The following is a 17491-nucleotide window of genomic DNA, read 5'->3' on the forward strand; positions in this document are numbered from 1 at the left end:
TTTTAAGAGGTCACCTAATTATTTAATAGGAGAGAAAACAAAAGAGTACCAATTGTTGACCCCTTTCGGTTGTAAGGCTACACTATGTAAAACCGTTCGAATCAACCGCTCTACCATAGCGTAGTATCATCGGATTTTTTGCGTTGTCTTAGGGTCCGGTTGTCTCCTCTCGCGTTGTTTTATCATTTAATTGGCACCAATGAGAGGCAGGAAGTTTGTGGTGTTTATATGCGTTTGCATTTGTGCACATTTATGTGAAAGTGCCAGAGGTGGAGGACGAGGTAAGGCCGTTTATGCATTGACAATAAAACAAGTATTTATTAAAAATGACGAAATCCTCATTTCCTCTTCATTTTCTGACATAATTTCGTAATATGTGGCACCACTGAATTCTTTAATGTAAATGAATACTGAATAATTTAATGTTAATGTTAATCATAGACCCAGATAGACTGACAATCCATTTTTCTTAGTCGCTTAGATACTCAGATCCATCATCAATGTGGGATTCACAGAAAGTCAACAAAATATTAGTCAAAGATGATTAAATTTTATTTTTTTGGTATTCTTAAATGTAGGGGAAGGGTTAACAGGTCTCAATGTATACGACACTTCTTTAGATGCTGTATCAGTATTCAGACCTGGGCCATCATCATGTGGTTACAATATCACGAAATATTTCTTTACTGGCTGCTCCGCGAAATAATTTTTCCACCGTGAGATCACTACCAGATATTATGCAAGCATGAGGACCCATCCATCTTTTTCTTCCACTTTTCCTTTTGCATTATAAAGCGAAGTAGATGGTATATACGTACTATAACTATGTGACATAAGTATTGTGTTTTCCTTCTTTTTATTATGTTGAAGAACAGTCGGTCTGTATTCAATATTTTATTTCTAGATGTGCGAGATCCACGATTATTTTTATGATCCTATGATAGCACCACAATTCGAATGCTTCCAATTTGTTCAGCATTTTGGTCTGTTTCTCAGCCATAAGAATAAAATTATAGTAAGACAGGGCACACATAGCATCTCGGGATCCCCTCACGAATATGCATTGATAGGTTTAACATAAGACTGGCTAATTATAGTCCAATAGCATCCACAGCTTTGTCGGCACACTTTTGTCGAAATGTTCCATGACTACTTTGTATAAACGTGGCTGAACTTCGTTGATGTAGTGTTGAATCTTCTTCTTCAATGCACGATTGATGCTCCAGTAGGCTTCTTGGCATAGACCTTTGACTTCAAATAACCCTATATAAAGAAATCCAATGGTGTTAAATCAGACAATCTAGGGGGACAATTCTGATTACCAAAACAAGAGAGTACACGACCAGGAAACGTCTCATGTAGTAATTGAATTGTTTCATGAGCAGTATGACATTTAGCTACACTGTAAAACCGTTCGAATCAACCGCTCTACCATAGCGTAGTATCATCGGATTTTTTGCGTTGTCTTAGGGTCCGGTTGTCTCCTCTCGCGTTGTTTTATCATTTAATTGGCACCAATGAGAGGCAGGAAGTTTGTGGTGTTTATATGCGTTTGCATTTGTGCACATTTATGTGAAAGTGCCAGAGGTGGAGGACGAGGTAAGGCCGTTTATGCATTGACAATAAAACAAGTCTTTATTAAAAATGACGAAATCCTCATTTTCTCTTCATTTTTCTGACATAATTTCGTAATGTATGCCACTACTGAATTCTTTAATGTTAATGTTAATTATAGACCCAGATAGACTGACAATCTAGTCTTCTTAGTCGCTCAGATCCATCTTCAATGTGGGATTCACAGAAAGTCAACAAAATATTAGTCAAAGATGATTAAATTTTATTTTTTAGATATTCTTAAATGTGAGGGAAGAGTTAACAGGTCGCAATGTATACGACACTTATTCTTTAGGTGCTGTATTAGTATTCAGACCTTGGTCGACATCATGTGGTTACAATATCACAATAACTTTCTTTACTGGCTGCTCCGCGAAATAATTTTTCCAGCGTAAGATCACTACCAGATATTATGCAACCATGAGAACCTACCCATCTTTTTCTTCCACTTTTCCTTTTGCATTATAAAGCGAAGTATATGGTATTTAGGTACTCTAACTATGTGACATAAGTATTGTGTTTTCCTTCTCTTAATAATGTTGAAAAACAGTCGGTCTGTATTCATTATTTTATTTCTAGATGTGCGAGATCCACGATTATTTTTATGATCCTATGATAGCACCACAATTCGAATGCTTCCAATTTGTTCAGCATTTTGGTCTGTTTTTCAGCCGTAAGAGTTAAATTATATTAAGACAGCGCACATAGCATCTCGGGATCCCCTCACGAATATGCATTGATAGGTTTAACATAAGATTGGCTAATGATAGTCCAATAGCATCCACGGCTTTGTCGGCACACTTTTGTCGAAATGTTCCATGGCTACGTTGTATAAACGTGGCTGAACTTCGTTGATGTAGCGTTGAATCTTCTTCTTCAATGCACGATTGATGCTCCAGTAGGCTTCTTGGCATAGACCTTTGACTTCAAATAACCCTATATAAAGAAATCCAATGGTGTTAAATCAGACAATCTAGGGGGACAATTCTGATTACCAAAACAAGAGAGTACACGACCAGGCAATGTCTCATGTAGTAATTGAATTGTTTCATGAGCAGTATGACATTTAGCTACACTGTAAAACCGTTCGAATCAACCGTTCTATTATAGCGTAGTATCATTGGATTTTTTGCGTTGTCTTAGGGTTCGGTTGTCTCCTCTCGCGTTGCTTTATCATTTAATTGGCACCAATGAGAGGCAGGACGTTTGTGGTGTTTATATGCGTTTGCATTTGTGCGCATTTATGTGAAAGTGCCAGAGGTGGAGGACGACGTAAGGCCGTTTATGCATTGACAATAAAACAAGTATTTATTAAAAATGACGAAATCCTCATTTCCTCTTCATTTTCTGACATAATTTCGTAATATGTGGCACCACTGAATTCTTTAATGTAAATGAATACTGAATAATTTAATGTTAATGTTAATCATAGACCCAGATAGACTGACAATCCATTTTTCTTAGTCGCTTAGATACTCAGATCCATCATCAATGTGGGATTCACAGAAAGTCAACAAAATATTAGTCAAAGATGATTAAATTTTATTTTTTAGGTATTCTTAAATGTAGGGGAAGGGTTAACAGGTCTCAATGTATACGACACTTCTTTAGATGCTGTATCAGTATTCAGACCTGGGCCATCATCATGTGGTTACAATATCACGAAATATTTCTTTACTGGCTGCTCAGCGAAATAATTTTTCCATCGTGAGATCACTACCAGATATTATGCAAGCATGAGGACCCATCCATCTTTTTCTTCCACTTTTCCTTTTGCATTATAAAGCGAAGTAGATGGTATATACGTACTATAACTATGTGACATAAGTATTGTGTTTTCCTTCTTTTTATTATGTTGAAGAACAGTCGGTCTGTATTCAATATTTTATTTCTAGATGTGCGAGATCCACGATTATTTTTATGATCCTATGATAGCACCACAATTCGAATGCTTCCAATTTGTTCAGCATTTTGGTCTGTTTCTCAGCCATAAGAATAAAATTATAGTAAGACAGGGCACACATAGCATCTCGGGATCCCCTCACGAATATGCATTGATAGGTTTAACATAAGACTGGCTAATGATAGTCCAATAGCATCCACAGCTTTGTCGGCACACTTTTGTCGAAATGTTCCATGACTACTTTGTATAAACGTGGCTGAACTTCGTTGATGTAGTGTTGAATCTTCTTCTTCAATGCACGATTGATGCTCCAGTAGGCTTCTTGGCATAGACCTTTGACTTCAAATAACCCTATATAAAGAAATCCAATGGTGTTAAATCAGACAATCTAGGGGGACAATTCTGATTACCAAAACAAGAGAGTACACGACCAGGAAACGTCTCATGTAGTAATTGAATTGTTTCATGAGCAGTATGACATTTAGCTACACTGTAAAACCGTTCGAATCAACCGTTCTATTATAGCGTAGTATCATCGGATTTTTTGCGTTGTCTTAGGGTTCGGTTGTCTCCTCTCGCGTTTCTTTATCATTTAATTGGCACCAATGAGAGGCAGGACGTTTGTGGTGTTTATATGCGTTTGCATTTGTGCGCATTTATGTGAAAGTGCCAGAGGTGGAGGACGAGGTAAGGCCATTTATGCATTGCCAATGTAACGAGGCTTAAAAATGACAAACTGTGCATTTGGAATTTGTAGATATGTACTAATATTCTCAATTCTCATTTCCTCTAACAATAAAACACTGAAAACCTTTTATTTTCAGTACTTCCATAAAATTTATTACAAATTAATATCACTACCCCTATTTCGGCAGAGCGCCTTTCTCAAAAGTGATGTATTTTACTATGTATGGTCCCTTTCATGAGCATTTTTCAGTGCGTCACAAATAATAAAAAAAAAAGTAAGTCCGTGATAATACACATTTATAACATTTATTCTAACATGACATTTTAGTTAAATCTGACAGTTGTCACATTTCATTTGCAATTTGGCATAAAAACAAATCAATTGTGTTTATTGCATTTATAAAATGGTATTTTCTTTGATTTCTATAGTCTTATAAATTGTACAGATTATATTCGTAGATATATTATATAATCCGTAAATAATTTATTTTTGATTATAGCGCCATCTATAGACAACTAGAATAAATGTTATAAATGTCTGTAATCGCCGACATGGCTTTTTTTCTGTCACGTACGGTTTAATGCGTTAGAAAGAAATCGAAAAACTGTGACGCCCTGAAAGATGCTCATGAGAAAAATATTATCTGCACTTTAAAGTCTCTAACTGAATAGGTTGAGGAGTGGGAAGCAGAATGATATCTGTATTTTTTAAATTATTAATTTCTATATATTCTAATAAAAATAGCTCAAGACCTTTATTTTAAATATGAAGAATTTGAAACTGTTCATTAAAAGAATGATTATGACCTAGAATCTAGAAGGTAAAGTGCGTATGTAGAATCTGTGTTTCTATTGTTAAAGGTCCTTTTGTGTTCTGCCATACGTTTGTCAAAGATTCTGCCAGTTTGATCGATGTAAGTTTTTGGACGGTCACCACATATCAGTGGGCAATTGACATTACTATACACCACTGTAATTTATTTTTCTTTTGGCTCTTATTATTCTTAATGTATTTGCTTAAATTGTTGTTTTTTCTGAAAGCTGGCTTTTCTTTTTTATGTATTTGGCTATTTTTGTTGATATCTTGCCTGTATATGTGATAGAACAGAAGGTACTGTTCTGTACTGAAGGATTGAGATACATGCCAATGTAACAAAAATAAGAAAACTTCTGTTGGAGTGAAAGTAAAAGAAAGAAAGATATACTCCAACAGAAGTAAGGAAAAAAAAAGAAGAAAATACTAGGTAACTAAATAGTTGGGGCTCTTATGGAAATAAAAATGAAGGGGCTTCAGCGGTGAAGCCGTAGTAGGAAAAATACTACTAAAGTGCAGTTGTATTGAAGACAGGGGGATTAGAAGGGATAATAGGGATAGCAGTAGAAGTATGGAGAGACAGAGGCAAACTGAATAGAGTTGGCTAGCAAGAGATACAAGAGAACAACTTGACACTCAAGGATGGATACGGCTCGTTTGCATGCCTGTCGAAGAACAGTAGCTCTAAGTGGATAGTAATGATGACTAAAAGATGAAATAATAAAATAAGAATAATGTACTGAAAAGGAATGAAGATGAATAATTTCTAAAGACGAACAAGATAAATAAATCTAACAAATCATGGGATTTGAGATCTCGCTAGAGATTTGACTTTTGAGAAAAGCTTTCCAGATTCTTGGCATAAATAGTTTTATTTATGGTGCGTATCTCTATTTATTTTTGTATTGAATTTGATGTGCCGCTTTTCGCCTTTCTTGTATAAGGTTGAGATTCTTTTCAGTCATCCAATGTTTTTTCTCATCTATTTTTCTTTAAGGTTTGTGTTGACAGGTAGGTCAGCTTTTGCTAATGCTTTTTCTGGGTAACTTGGAACCAATTTTTGTCTTTTATTTGTAAAGGTCCTACTGCGTAGCTTAATGCGAAATTCTGCTTATAACATTTTGTTGTCAGAACCACAGTATGCAGCTGTTTTTGTCTTTACATTGATTACTGAGGATTGTGACTATATGTCTACTTTTGTCAACATATCATAAGCTACACAGGCTTATGTAGAACAGCAGTGTCAGAAATAGTCGTAGCCTTGACGGTTGGAATCCTTCAGAACAAAAAAAAGTACTTTTTCAAAGTCATCTCCAAAGTAATTTCCAGATGATTTAGTTCTAAAAGATGATCAATGATCATCTAAGGAAGAAATAACTACCACATATTCTGATTTATGGCTTCCTATACAAAACTAACTCTTTAAGGTCACAACCAAAGCAACTTGGTCCTGTTTGTACTATTTTACATTTTTAACTTTTTTTTCTCAGGAAAACTAACTAGAGGAAGAGGACGAATATACAGTTCCAGCGTTCCAGTCATCATACAGCACAGAAACCCAGCTGCCAAAAACTACTACGAGAATAAAGATGTAAGTAACAACAATGGGATTATAAGAACTCGTATTGTCAAGTGTGCTCTTGTTGCAGGGTGCAAAAATTGTCAAAGCCAGTCACTTTGAGTTGGATTACATGCTGGGAAGGAAGATTACGTTCTTCTGTATGGCTACAGGTACATTATGTGAAATATTTTATGTACACACAATATTATGCGATGGTTAAGAGAATTTTAAACGATAAAATAATCTTTGGAAAGTTTTAATATAAAGTTATTTTTGTAGGTTATCCACGACCAGAGATAACATGGTTTAAGGACGGCATAGAACTTTTGTATCACAAATTTTTTCAAGTAGGTATTGCGAGTTACTGTAAAGCAACCCAAATTTTGGCTAAAAATGCTTCAATCTGTTTTTAAATGTTCTTAAATATATGGAACATACTCCAGTTTCACTCACGATGAAATTCCAATGGTGGCTCGAGCAATCTCATGGTAACTTTCACATTACACGGCGACTTCATCGAACGTTCCAACCGCCGTGTAATAAGAAAGGTATCATAGGATTGCTCGAGCCACTATTGGAATGTCATCGTAAGTTTCAACCATCGTACGTTTCAACCATTGCACGTTCAAATTATTAGCGTGTGAAACGAGGGTTATAGATGAACTTATTATAGGTGTTGCTAGTCAGGATAAAGTAATCAAAATATTGATCAAAAATTATTAAATTTTGTTTTTAGATATTTCTAAGTGTGAGGGGAGGGTTAACAGGTCTTAATGTAGACGACACTTCTTCTTTAGGTGCCGTATCAGTATTCAGACGTTAGCCGTCAACATGTGGTTACAATATCAGGAAATCTTTATTGGCTGCTGCGCGAAATAATTCTTCCACCGTGTAACCACTACCAGATATTACTGAACCATGAGGGCCTATCCATCTTTTTCCTTCTACTTTTCCTTGTCTTATAAGACAAAGTAGATGGGATTGAGTATGTATTGATTTTCTTCTCTTAATAATGTTAAAAACCAGTCGGTCCCTATTCATTATTTTATTTCTAGATGTGCGAGATTTCGAGAAGAAATCGAAAAACTGTGACGCACTGAAAGATCCTCATGAGAAAAAGCATACCCCCAATTTGTTCAGTATTGTGGTTTTTAATGTCCATGTTTTTCAACTGTTGGGGTAAAAGTATAAGATAGACCACACATGGCATCTCGTGACCGTTTTATGTTATAAAGCCTTCCTCTCCTCTCTTCATCTACCCAAAGCTGATAATGATCTACATTCGTCCTCCTAACTATCATCTTCTTTGTTTTTGCAATGTTAATTTTGAAGCTCCTTCGCTAATGTACTTCACTGACCAGGTTTACTAGGGTTTGGAGGTCTTCTAAGTTCTCTGCAAGAATAGCTGTCTTCTTCTTTGAGTGCCTCTCCTATCGGAGATTGGATATCATTAGGGCGATTCTAATTTTATTTACTGCTGTTTTGAACAATTCGTTAGTGGTACAGCCAAACCACTCTGTCAAATTTCTCATCCAGGACATTCTTCTACGGCCTGGATTTCTTCGTCCTTGGATTTTTCCTTGCATTATATTTTGTAAGAATGTGTACTTTTGTCCCCTCATCAGGTGGCCTAAGTATTCAAGTTCTCTCTCTTTTTATATTCAGTAGAACTTCTGGCTCGTTATTTATTCTGCGTATTACTTCTTCATTTGTAAATTTATCCACCAAATGATATTACATTCAAACTTATTCTTAGTATACGACGGTAGCACCACATCTCAAAGCTTTTAAGATTTTTAATATTCCTCTGTTTAAGAGTCCATGACTCAACACCGTAGAGCAAAGTACTGAATACATAGCATTTTAACATTCTAGTTTGTAAATGAATACTAATATCACGATTACAAAATAATTTTTTCATTTTTATAAAAGTAGACCTGGCAATTTCAATACGTCTTTTTATCTCGTGATTTTGGTCACCTGTTCCATTGATAAGGGTTCCCAAGTATTTGTATTCGTTTACTTTTTCAAGTTGGGTACCGTTGGGTACCCAACCCAAGAATAGCTGTACCATCACTATATTTAATATTAATTATTTTTCCATCTATTCTTAATCCTTCTGGTCTATCATTTAAAGCCTCCCTAAAGATTTCTTCTGAGTGTATATTGAAAAGCCAGGGTGACAAAACAAAACCTTGTCGTGCTCCACATTTAATGAGTAATTTTTGAGTATGAGTGTTTTGAATTATGATACAGGCTATTTGATTCATCATCATTCTCTTTGCCTTATCCCTATGCGGGGTCGGCTTCCCTAATTGCACTTCTCCACACAATTCTATCTTGGGTCATATCAATGTTAATCCCCTTTACCAACATGTCCTGCCTTATCGTCTCCCCCCAGGTCTTCTTTGGTCTTCCTCTCCTACTCCTTCCAGGAATCTGCACTTCAGCTATCCTTCGTATTGGGTGATTAACGTCTCGACGTTGAACATGACCAAACCATCTTAATCTATGCTCTCTCTCATTTTGGCATCAATTGGTGCCACACCTAGACTTCCCCTAATATACTCATTTCTAATTTTATCCTTCTTTGTCACTCCACTCATCCATCGAAGCATTCTCATTTCTGCCACATGCATTCGTTGTTCCTCTTTCTTTTTCACTGCCCAACATTCAGTTCCGTGCATCATAGCTGGTCTTATGGTTACAGGCTATTTGATTGTAGTACATATATTTTAGTAGTTTTATATCGTAGGATCCAGTCGTACTGCTTGTAACCACTTGAAAAGTGTATATGTAGTGTTGTATTCAATCAAATACCTCTTATATTATCCAAAGTCGGTCAAATAGACGTATACAGTCTTTCCTAAGTAGGTATGTGGCTAATCAAACTGATGAGACTAAAGTCGCTGCATTTGGTCTGCTTGATAGGACAGTCAATGAGGGTATTTGGCTCCGAATTCCATCCTACTACATCGATTTACTTGATATTTTCACAGTAAGTAGGGAATAGCTCATGAAACAAAGTCTACCCTATGCCGATGTGCGCTTTTATCTTGGGGGTGGTTCCCACCCCTTCTCGGGGATAAAAAATGTTTTGGTTAAAATAGCCACGGAAGAGACTAGAGAACCTATTTTTAAGCAAAAACTGTTCTATAATTATTTTTTGAAAACTCAATACTTTTTGAGTTATTCGTGGTTGAAAATTGGCCATTTTCATTGAAAAATTACACCTTTTCGGACGAATTTTTGCGAATACCTTAAAAACTATGCATCTAACAAAAAAAAAAACATAAAATATTTCTGTAGGTTATAAAAAAACAAAGAGATTCGTTCCTTCATAAATATTCTTGTTAAAATACAAAGAGGGATATGGCAGGTAAGAAGAGTTTGTTTTTTTGTGGCATGCTCAAATCGGTGTATTAAACTTGAAATATTTAAGATATTTGTATTTTAGTGCTTGAAAAGACCTTTAAAATGAGCAATACTAAATGTCGATTACATTCAAACTAAGCGAGATATTCTGCAAAAAAGTTGATGACTAATGTATTTTAAGAAGAAATGAGAAGTATACTTAACCCCCCATCCATCAGAATTTAAACACATCGTTTTCCTTCTACAATACTTTTTATTATAGTGTTATTTCTATATTCAAAAAGTTGGACTGGATTAAAATGAATGGTTTTTGAAAAAAATAAGATCAAATTATAGAGCGCGTTTTAAAATTTTCTTAAAAATCCTCCTTTTCCTCCATGTAACTCGAAAAAGATAAGAGATGCGAAAAAAATATACCACACAAAAATGTAGGGCTTTTTCAGATAAAAATTTCCTTTTTATTTTTCATTACTGTATCTCTTATCATTTTCAAGTTACATGGAGAAAAAGAAGATTTTTAAGAAAATTTAAAAATGCGCTCTAATATAGGTATTTGATATTTTTTTCAAAAACCATTCATTTTAAACCTGTCCAACTTTTTGAACATAGAAATAACATTATAATAAAAGGTAATGTGGAAGGAAAACGATGCATTTACATTTTGGTGGATGGGGGTTAAAATTACTTCTCATTTTTCCTTAAAATACATTAGTTATCAATTTTGTTTGCAGCATATCTCGCTTAGTTTTAATGTAATGGACCTTTAATATAGCTCACTTTAAAGGTCTTTTCAAGAACTAGAAAAGGTATTAGTAGCATTATACACCTACAATCGACCGTTTCTCTGTTATTTCAAGTTGAATACACCAGTTTGAGAATGTACCAAAAAACAAACTATTTTCACCTACCATATCTATTTTTGTATTATAATTAGAAGACTTATGAAGGCAAGTGTCTCTTTGTTTTTTTATAACCTACAAAAATGTTAAATGTAGTTTTTTTAGTTAGGTGCATAGTTTTTAAGGTATTCGCAAAAAACCGTTCGAAAAGGTATTATGTTTCAATGAAAATGGTCAATTTTCAACCACGAATATCTCAAAAAGTATTGAGTTTTCAAAAAAAGTCATAGAACAGTTTTTGCTTAGAATTAAGTTCTCTAGCGAATTCCGTGGTAATTTTAACCAAAAAAATTTCCACCCCTAAGAAGGGGTGCGAACCATCCCCAAGATAAAAGCACACATCGACATGGGTAGACTTTGAATTAGGGGATAAGTAGAGGCTAGACCCAAAATTTCATTAAAATCCATGCAGTAGGATAGAATTCGGAGGTAATATCATATTCTTGCTCCCACTGACTGGCGTATGGCAGTATTACGAACAGCGACTCCATCTAATCATCAATCTGAGATACCACCAGTCCGAGATATTTTCCAGGGTGTATACACGCTCCCACATAATGAGCGAATTCTACACTGGCGACCATGGGAACAGAAAAAAAAGAGGAAGACCACAGATGAGATGGACGGACGACCTTAAGAGAACGGCAGGAAAGGACTGGATGCAGATCGCCCAGAATAGAGACCAATGGAGATTAACAGGGGAGGCCTGTGCCCAGGAATGGGCGTTTAAGGCTGATTAGATAGATTAGATAGATATACGCTAGGGTGCATCGAAAAAGGCGAAAAAAATTTTTTTTTGCGATGGAAAAGTAATACCTCACAAAAGTCGCCCAATCAACTGTTAAGTATTTTGGTAAAATTTTTTCGAAATTGGAAAATATCTTCTGCCCCCCAAGACAGTTAAATATTTTGAAAAAATGTTAACAGACGAAAAAAATTTTTTTTTGCGATAGAAAAGTAATACCTCACAAAAGTTGCCCAATCAACTGTTAAGTATTTTGGTAAAATTTTTTCGAAATTGGAAAATATCTTCTGCCCCCCCTAGACAGTTAAAAATTTTGAAAAAATGTTAACAGATGAAAAAAATTTTTTTTGCGATGGAAAAGTAATACCTCACAAAATTTGCCCAATCAACTGTTAAGTATTTTGGTAAAATTTTTTCGAAATTGGAAAATATCTTCTGCCCCCCCTAGACAGTTAAAAATTTTGAAAAAATGTTAACAGATGAAAAAAATTTTTTTTGCGATGGAAAAGTAATACCTCACAAAATTTGCCCAATCAACTGTTAAGTATTTTGGTAAAATTTTTTCGAAATTGGAAAATATCTTCTGCCCCCCCCCCCCCCAAGACAGTTAAAAATTTTGAAAAAATGTTAACAGACGAAAATAATTTTATGTCGAAACGAAAATGTAATAGCTCACAAAAGTTGCCTTACACACTATTTAGTATTTTAGTAAAATTGCGTTGAAACAAAAAAATATTTTCTGCCCCCCACGGAAACTAAAAATTAGAAAAAATACATTAATATGCGAATTTCTTTTGTAAGGGAAATGTAATACCTTATAGAACTTGAATAAATAAATTTGGTTTAAATTGGAAAATATTTTCTGGCTTTTTATAACAAAATAATCTAACTTATCCGTCTCCCTGACGTCACCCTAAATAAATATAAAGCAAAGTACAAAATTAGGTATATAAATATTACAAAAAAATATGATAAAAGCATTCTATTCGCAGATGTTTTCCGATTTAGCATTAAAGTGAGGCATAGTTTTTCTGGAATCAATTCTAATTTTTCAAAGTAGTCGTTTGAATCAAAATTTTTATAGGAGAAAGTTTGAAGACCCTCACGTTTTTTGATTTGGTCACTGGCAAACTTCTTTTGATGTCCAAGGGGTAGATCATTTGAATGTCGCAGACATACAAACCACTGAAGCGGTTTTTTAAAGATGTTCTCCTAACAGCCGTATTACATCACCCTTAACGCCAGTATTTACGACTGTTTCGTCACAAGCAATAGCTGGATTTGACACTGTCTGATATACCAGACAGCGGATACCCATATCCGAAATATTTGCACCCTGGCTCATGCACAAATGTTATGTGTTCTTCCACGATCGATTGACCATAAAACTTGGTACTGTTTTTTACTTGAGCTAAAGTTTTGTCTTTGCGTCGGTAACTTTCTTCTTTTACCGTTGTTATCTCTGATTATATTTGTTTTTGTTTTCCCTATCAATCGAGCTTATCACCATTTTTCTGGGACATCTTTGATTTAATAGAAATTCGCTTATCAAGAGGCACTTTTTGAGATTTGCTACAAAAACAATTAATCAGAGTGTCACATTTGCATGCTGCAAGATCGAAACGTGTAGTTTTACTTTTGTTCTTAAAGCATTGAATTTTAGTTTTGTAAAGTTCACCGTTTTGCTTGTTCTTAAATGGTTTCATAAGTTTCATATTTATATTTGTCATGATAGGCTTTTAAAAGCTGAATAATTCTTGTATGCTAAATTATTGGAATTAAAGCCTTTTTCCATATTTCCTCCAATTTAATTGCAATGTGTTCAGCAATACCAGAAAATTCTGGCTCTTTCTTGCTGAGTTTTTTATCCTCTTGCAACCACAAAACTTCATCGCTTGTTTGTATTTCGGTAAAACATTTTCAGGTATATTTGGTGGTTACCCAAAAATGGGGCGGTCCACAGCACATCTTGATTTTATTCCCCATGATCCTGGTTTATCTATTTTAAAAACTTTTAATTTACAAACAACAATAATAACAAAGTAACGCACCGCACCAAACATAAGCGAAAATTACACGCACGGACTCACGAAGCGGGACATTTCAAAGGGGCTGGGGAGACTGAAAAAACAAATAAAGCTTTAAATATCGTTTAAATTTGTAATTGACAACATTTTTAGTTTTCTTTAATTGATCTTAGATCGACTTAGCTCATATTTTATTCCAAAATAATTTAAATTGAAATTTCCATAAAAATCAGATATAAAATTCGTTCAGAAAAAAAAAATAAAAATACTAATATGCTGAAAAATAACACTAGCAACTTTTTCACGCTATTAGATATAACATTTCCAACTTTTATTTTTTCGATGCACCCTAATATACGCCCTTAAAACAAAATTATCATAACAATCTTAACACGTAGCTTGTTTGTAGGTACACGAATGGTCCATAGGTAATGATACGGTAAAAAGTAAGATGGAGATAGATCCCACAACACAGAAGGATGCTGGATATTACGAATGCCAAGCGAACAACAAGTATTCCATAGATTCGAGAGGATTCAGAACGGATTTCGTTATGATCACTTATTAAGTAGATTTATGTTGTTTTTTTTACAAAATTTTCGTTAAGGTGTTTAATAATCTAATGTTTGTATTTGTTTAGTCTGTAATATAGTTTTTAAGACATTGATGTTTTATTATAATCAATAAAGATACAATAATCATTATACAAAAAAGCACAAAAGGTCAAAAAAAATCCTGAGCATACATAATGAAGTAAAAAGAAACGAAGAACAATAGTTTGATGAAGAATGTCGAAACATAACAGAAATAATAACTGTTTTATGTATTGTTATGATCTGCTCTCTATTACTTTGATATTAATTATTATTTATTTGATCAATTATTTAATTAACGCAAATCATACATAAAAATTATTAAGAAAAAATCTCAGGGTGACTTTTGTCAAAAAAAAAAAAAAAATTAATTAAATTCTCTTAGGTTATACTTATCCTTTCTCGTGGCTTCAGTATCTCTTAGTTGATCCTTATCGGGATAAAATAGGAAAAGGAAATAAATAGAAAAATCATAAATAAACACATACAAATACCTTTATTATCAAAAGCAATGCTCTGTAAATTTATTAATTAAATCCTGTGGGCATAACTGTCCAAAAGAAACTTTTACCATATAATTAATCTAATTCAAACAAATATTTATCGGTTTGTTATACAAATTTATGTATTTATCGGTTACCTGTGGATTTCCCTTTTCCGTAATAAACAATCGGTTTAAAATTATAATCCTAAATAACTTTCACTTCACTTTTATTTACAAAAAAGTTTTTAATTCTTCATGGAAAACTCATTAAAAGAGAAACCCACTTTGCGTGAAAGCTAACTTCTAATAAATATTTACAAATCAATATACAGGGTGTATCAAATTTATGTGCCCGCGTTATTTTAAAAAAATTAAATTTTTATTCCATCTTTGATTGATAAATTGAAACACAATAGTATATTCTTCTTAAAGTGTCCTCTCCTCAATGGAGGTTGGCTACTACAATTGCAAACTCTTCTCTGTCTTCTGTTCTTATTAGCTGTTCAAAATTTAGCCCTGTCTATTGCCGGATGTTTCTGAGCCACGATAGTCTTTTCCTTCCTAGTCCTCTCTTTCCCTTCACTATAAGTTGACCATATTGCTACTTATTATTTCTCAGTATGTGGCTTTGACTTTCTGACTTTCACTGTGTTGAAAAATTCTTGTTTCTTGCCTATTCTATGCATCACTTCTTCGTTTGAGATATGCGATGTCCATGCAATTTTGAGGATTTTCCGGTAGATCCACGTTTCAAAGGCCTCCAACTTATTTACGGTTGATGTTTTGAGGGTCCACGTCTCAACTGCATAGAGAAGAGTCGAAATTAGAATTGTAGTCGAGAATCACAAACTCGAGAAAAAGTTATACCAGTTAGTGACAGTATTATCTCATAAATAATAATATCTCATAAATAATAGAAAAACATAAATTAAAATGAATCAAAGACAAATAAAAACAATGAATAACCAACTAAATTCTTGAATTGATGGAGCAGAAAAGACAACAGAGAAACAATAGTATCAAAAATTGGATGGAGGATAAATGCAAAAGATGGACACCATTTTTTTTTAAAGTTTGAAGAAAACGGAGACGATACACTGTATGATGGACTAGCACTGACACAAAACAATAACAGAAAAATAAATCCTTTTTGAATCTACCTTTAAACGTAAATATCCTCAGTCATATACATATAGGAGTATACCCTATTCCACGAACATACGCCTGTTTTGGATTACTTCGACAACGAATATTTTACTGTGCAAAATAAGAAGAACGAAAATAAATTGCAAATTACATTGTTGTTTATTGGAATAATTATTAGCGCCATTTACTTTCGTACTTATGTTGCACAATAAAATATTCGTTGTCGAAGAAATCCAAAACAGGCGTATGTTCGTGGAATGACCCATAGTGTTGCCTATATGCAAGAACAAGACGAGACAGTCTTGGTCTTGCGACAATACACCTGGAGTAGGTCTTGTTATCAAGCTCCCGGTCTTGGTCGTGGTCTTGGTATTGCGCTCCCGGTCTTGGTCGTGTTCTTGCAGCAAGAGTTTTGCAAGTCTTGCAGTTACACATTACCCTATTGCTAAAACGCAAGAACAAGACCAAGACCAAGACTTAAAGGCCATGAAGGATTTTGGGCAACACTATATAGGAGTTAAAAAAAATGGCATAACATACGAAAGAAAATAATATGAAAAACACCACAGGAAAAATATAAAAAGGTAAGACCAATGCTTAGATATATGGCACACGTGGAACATGAACGCAAAACCTTAAAAAATTCCTAATGGAGGAAAATCCTGGAAGAAGTCAAGACCTACAACAAAGGGTTTTGGAAATAATAATGATCATGACAGATACAAAACTAACCTTACATAAACATATTCAAGATAGAATATTCAGTTTTTTAATAAGAAAAGCGATTTTTATTTTGCACCTATATACTTAGTCATTGTCGACATAAAACACTAGCGCAAAAATGACAACAACCTGATGCATTAGTATAGAAAATCCAAAGGGTATCGTCATCAAGCAATTAAAATGATGACGATGCCCTTTGGAATGGTTAATAAGTTATTATATTAACTTATTAACCTTTTAAGCCGTACATACAGTGCGGTGGAATAAGTGTTGCTCCCCCTATTAACTTGTTTATTTTAAGAATATAAGCAAAACGCTCGGACAGGTCGATTTTTAAACTAACCATAGTATATTATAGCATCAACGTTTCGAACTTTACGCGATCCCTCTTCAGGTGACAGGCATAACTTTGATTTTTTTAAATGGGAAAGTACATCATGTGACACCTCAGTTAAAAGCTCTTAAAATACTGATTTCAAAAAAGTATAATACTTTAATCCTGTTTGAGAGCGTAGGCGCAAAATTTCGGTCGAACTCTTTTTAAACGCATTTATTTTTTTCGAATTCTGAGAAAACTAATAAGTATTTTTGAAAAATTTAAACGCAGAATCAAAGATTAGATTATTACCGAGGGCTGACAGTTCCTTAGAATAAACAAAAAGTTTCTTTTGAATGATATATTTGAAATTAAAAATCACACTAAATTTTCTCTTTTTTTCACCACTGTGACTTATTAAAATAAACATTATAGGGGTTTTCAGGGACTTTGGACCATCGAGAATACTGTAATATTTCATTCTGCGTTTAAATTTTTCAAAAATATTTATTAGGTTTTTCAGGATTCGAAAAAAATGATTGCATTTAGAAAGAATTCAACCGAAATTTTGCGCCTACGCTCTCAAACAGGATTAAAGTATTAT

At 34.0% G+C, this 17491-nt stretch overlaps 2 protein-coding genes across 5 annotated transcripts in view; one reads left to right on the forward strand and one right to left on the reverse strand.

The window, feature by feature from the left end:
- LOC114332014 (procollagen-lysine,2-oxoglutarate 5-dioxygenase) overlaps nucleotides 1-17491 on the reverse strand; it is a 117874-nt gene that overhangs the window by 11460 nt on the left and 88923 nt on the right. The gene's annotated exons all lie outside the window — the stretch shown is intronic.
- LOC114332027 (immunoglobulin domain-containing protein oig-4-like) lies at nucleotides 57-14288 on the forward strand. Of its 3 annotated transcripts, none has more exons than XM_028281735.2 (5): nucleotides 57-281; nucleotides 6509-6609; nucleotides 6668-6749; nucleotides 6859-6926; nucleotides 14035-14288. In XM_028281735.2, the coding sequence occupies exons 1-5, from the start codon at nucleotides 200-202 to the stop codon at nucleotides 14191-14193; spliced, it is 492 nt and encodes a 163-aa protein (XP_028137536.1). In that variant the 5' UTR covers nucleotides 57-199; the 3' UTR covers nucleotides 14194-14288. The 3 variants fall into 3 exon arrangements, with proteins under 3 accessions (XP_028137536.1, XP_050509221.1, XP_028137542.2); XM_050653264.1 differs by lacking the exon at nucleotides 57-281 and adding an exon at nucleotides 1409-1599; XM_028281741.2 differs by lacking the exon at nucleotides 57-281 and adding an exon at nucleotides 4065-4204.

The sequence above is a fragment of the Diabrotica virgifera genome, chromosome 6, assembly GCF_917563875.1.
Source record: "Diabrotica virgifera virgifera chromosome 6, PGI_DIABVI_V3a".
Classification (NCBI taxonomy): Eukaryota; Metazoa; Arthropoda; class Insecta; order Coleoptera; family Chrysomelidae; genus Diabrotica; species Diabrotica virgifera.

Excerpts from the sequence above, each read along its gene's own strand:
- LOC114332027 (XM_028281735.2), top strand. The coding sequence starts at position 200 with ATGAGAGGCAGGAAGTTTGTGGTGTTTATATGCGTTTGCATTTGTGCA. Across the intron at positions 282-6,508 it reads TGCCAGAGGTGGAGGACGAG|GAAAACTAACTAGAGGAAGA; the intron begins GTAAGGCCGTTT and ends TTTTTTTCTCAG. Across the intron at positions 6,610-6,667 it reads ACTACTACGAGAATAAAGAT|GGTGCAAAAATTGTCAAAGC; the intron begins GTAAGTAACAAC and ends CTCTTGTTGCAG.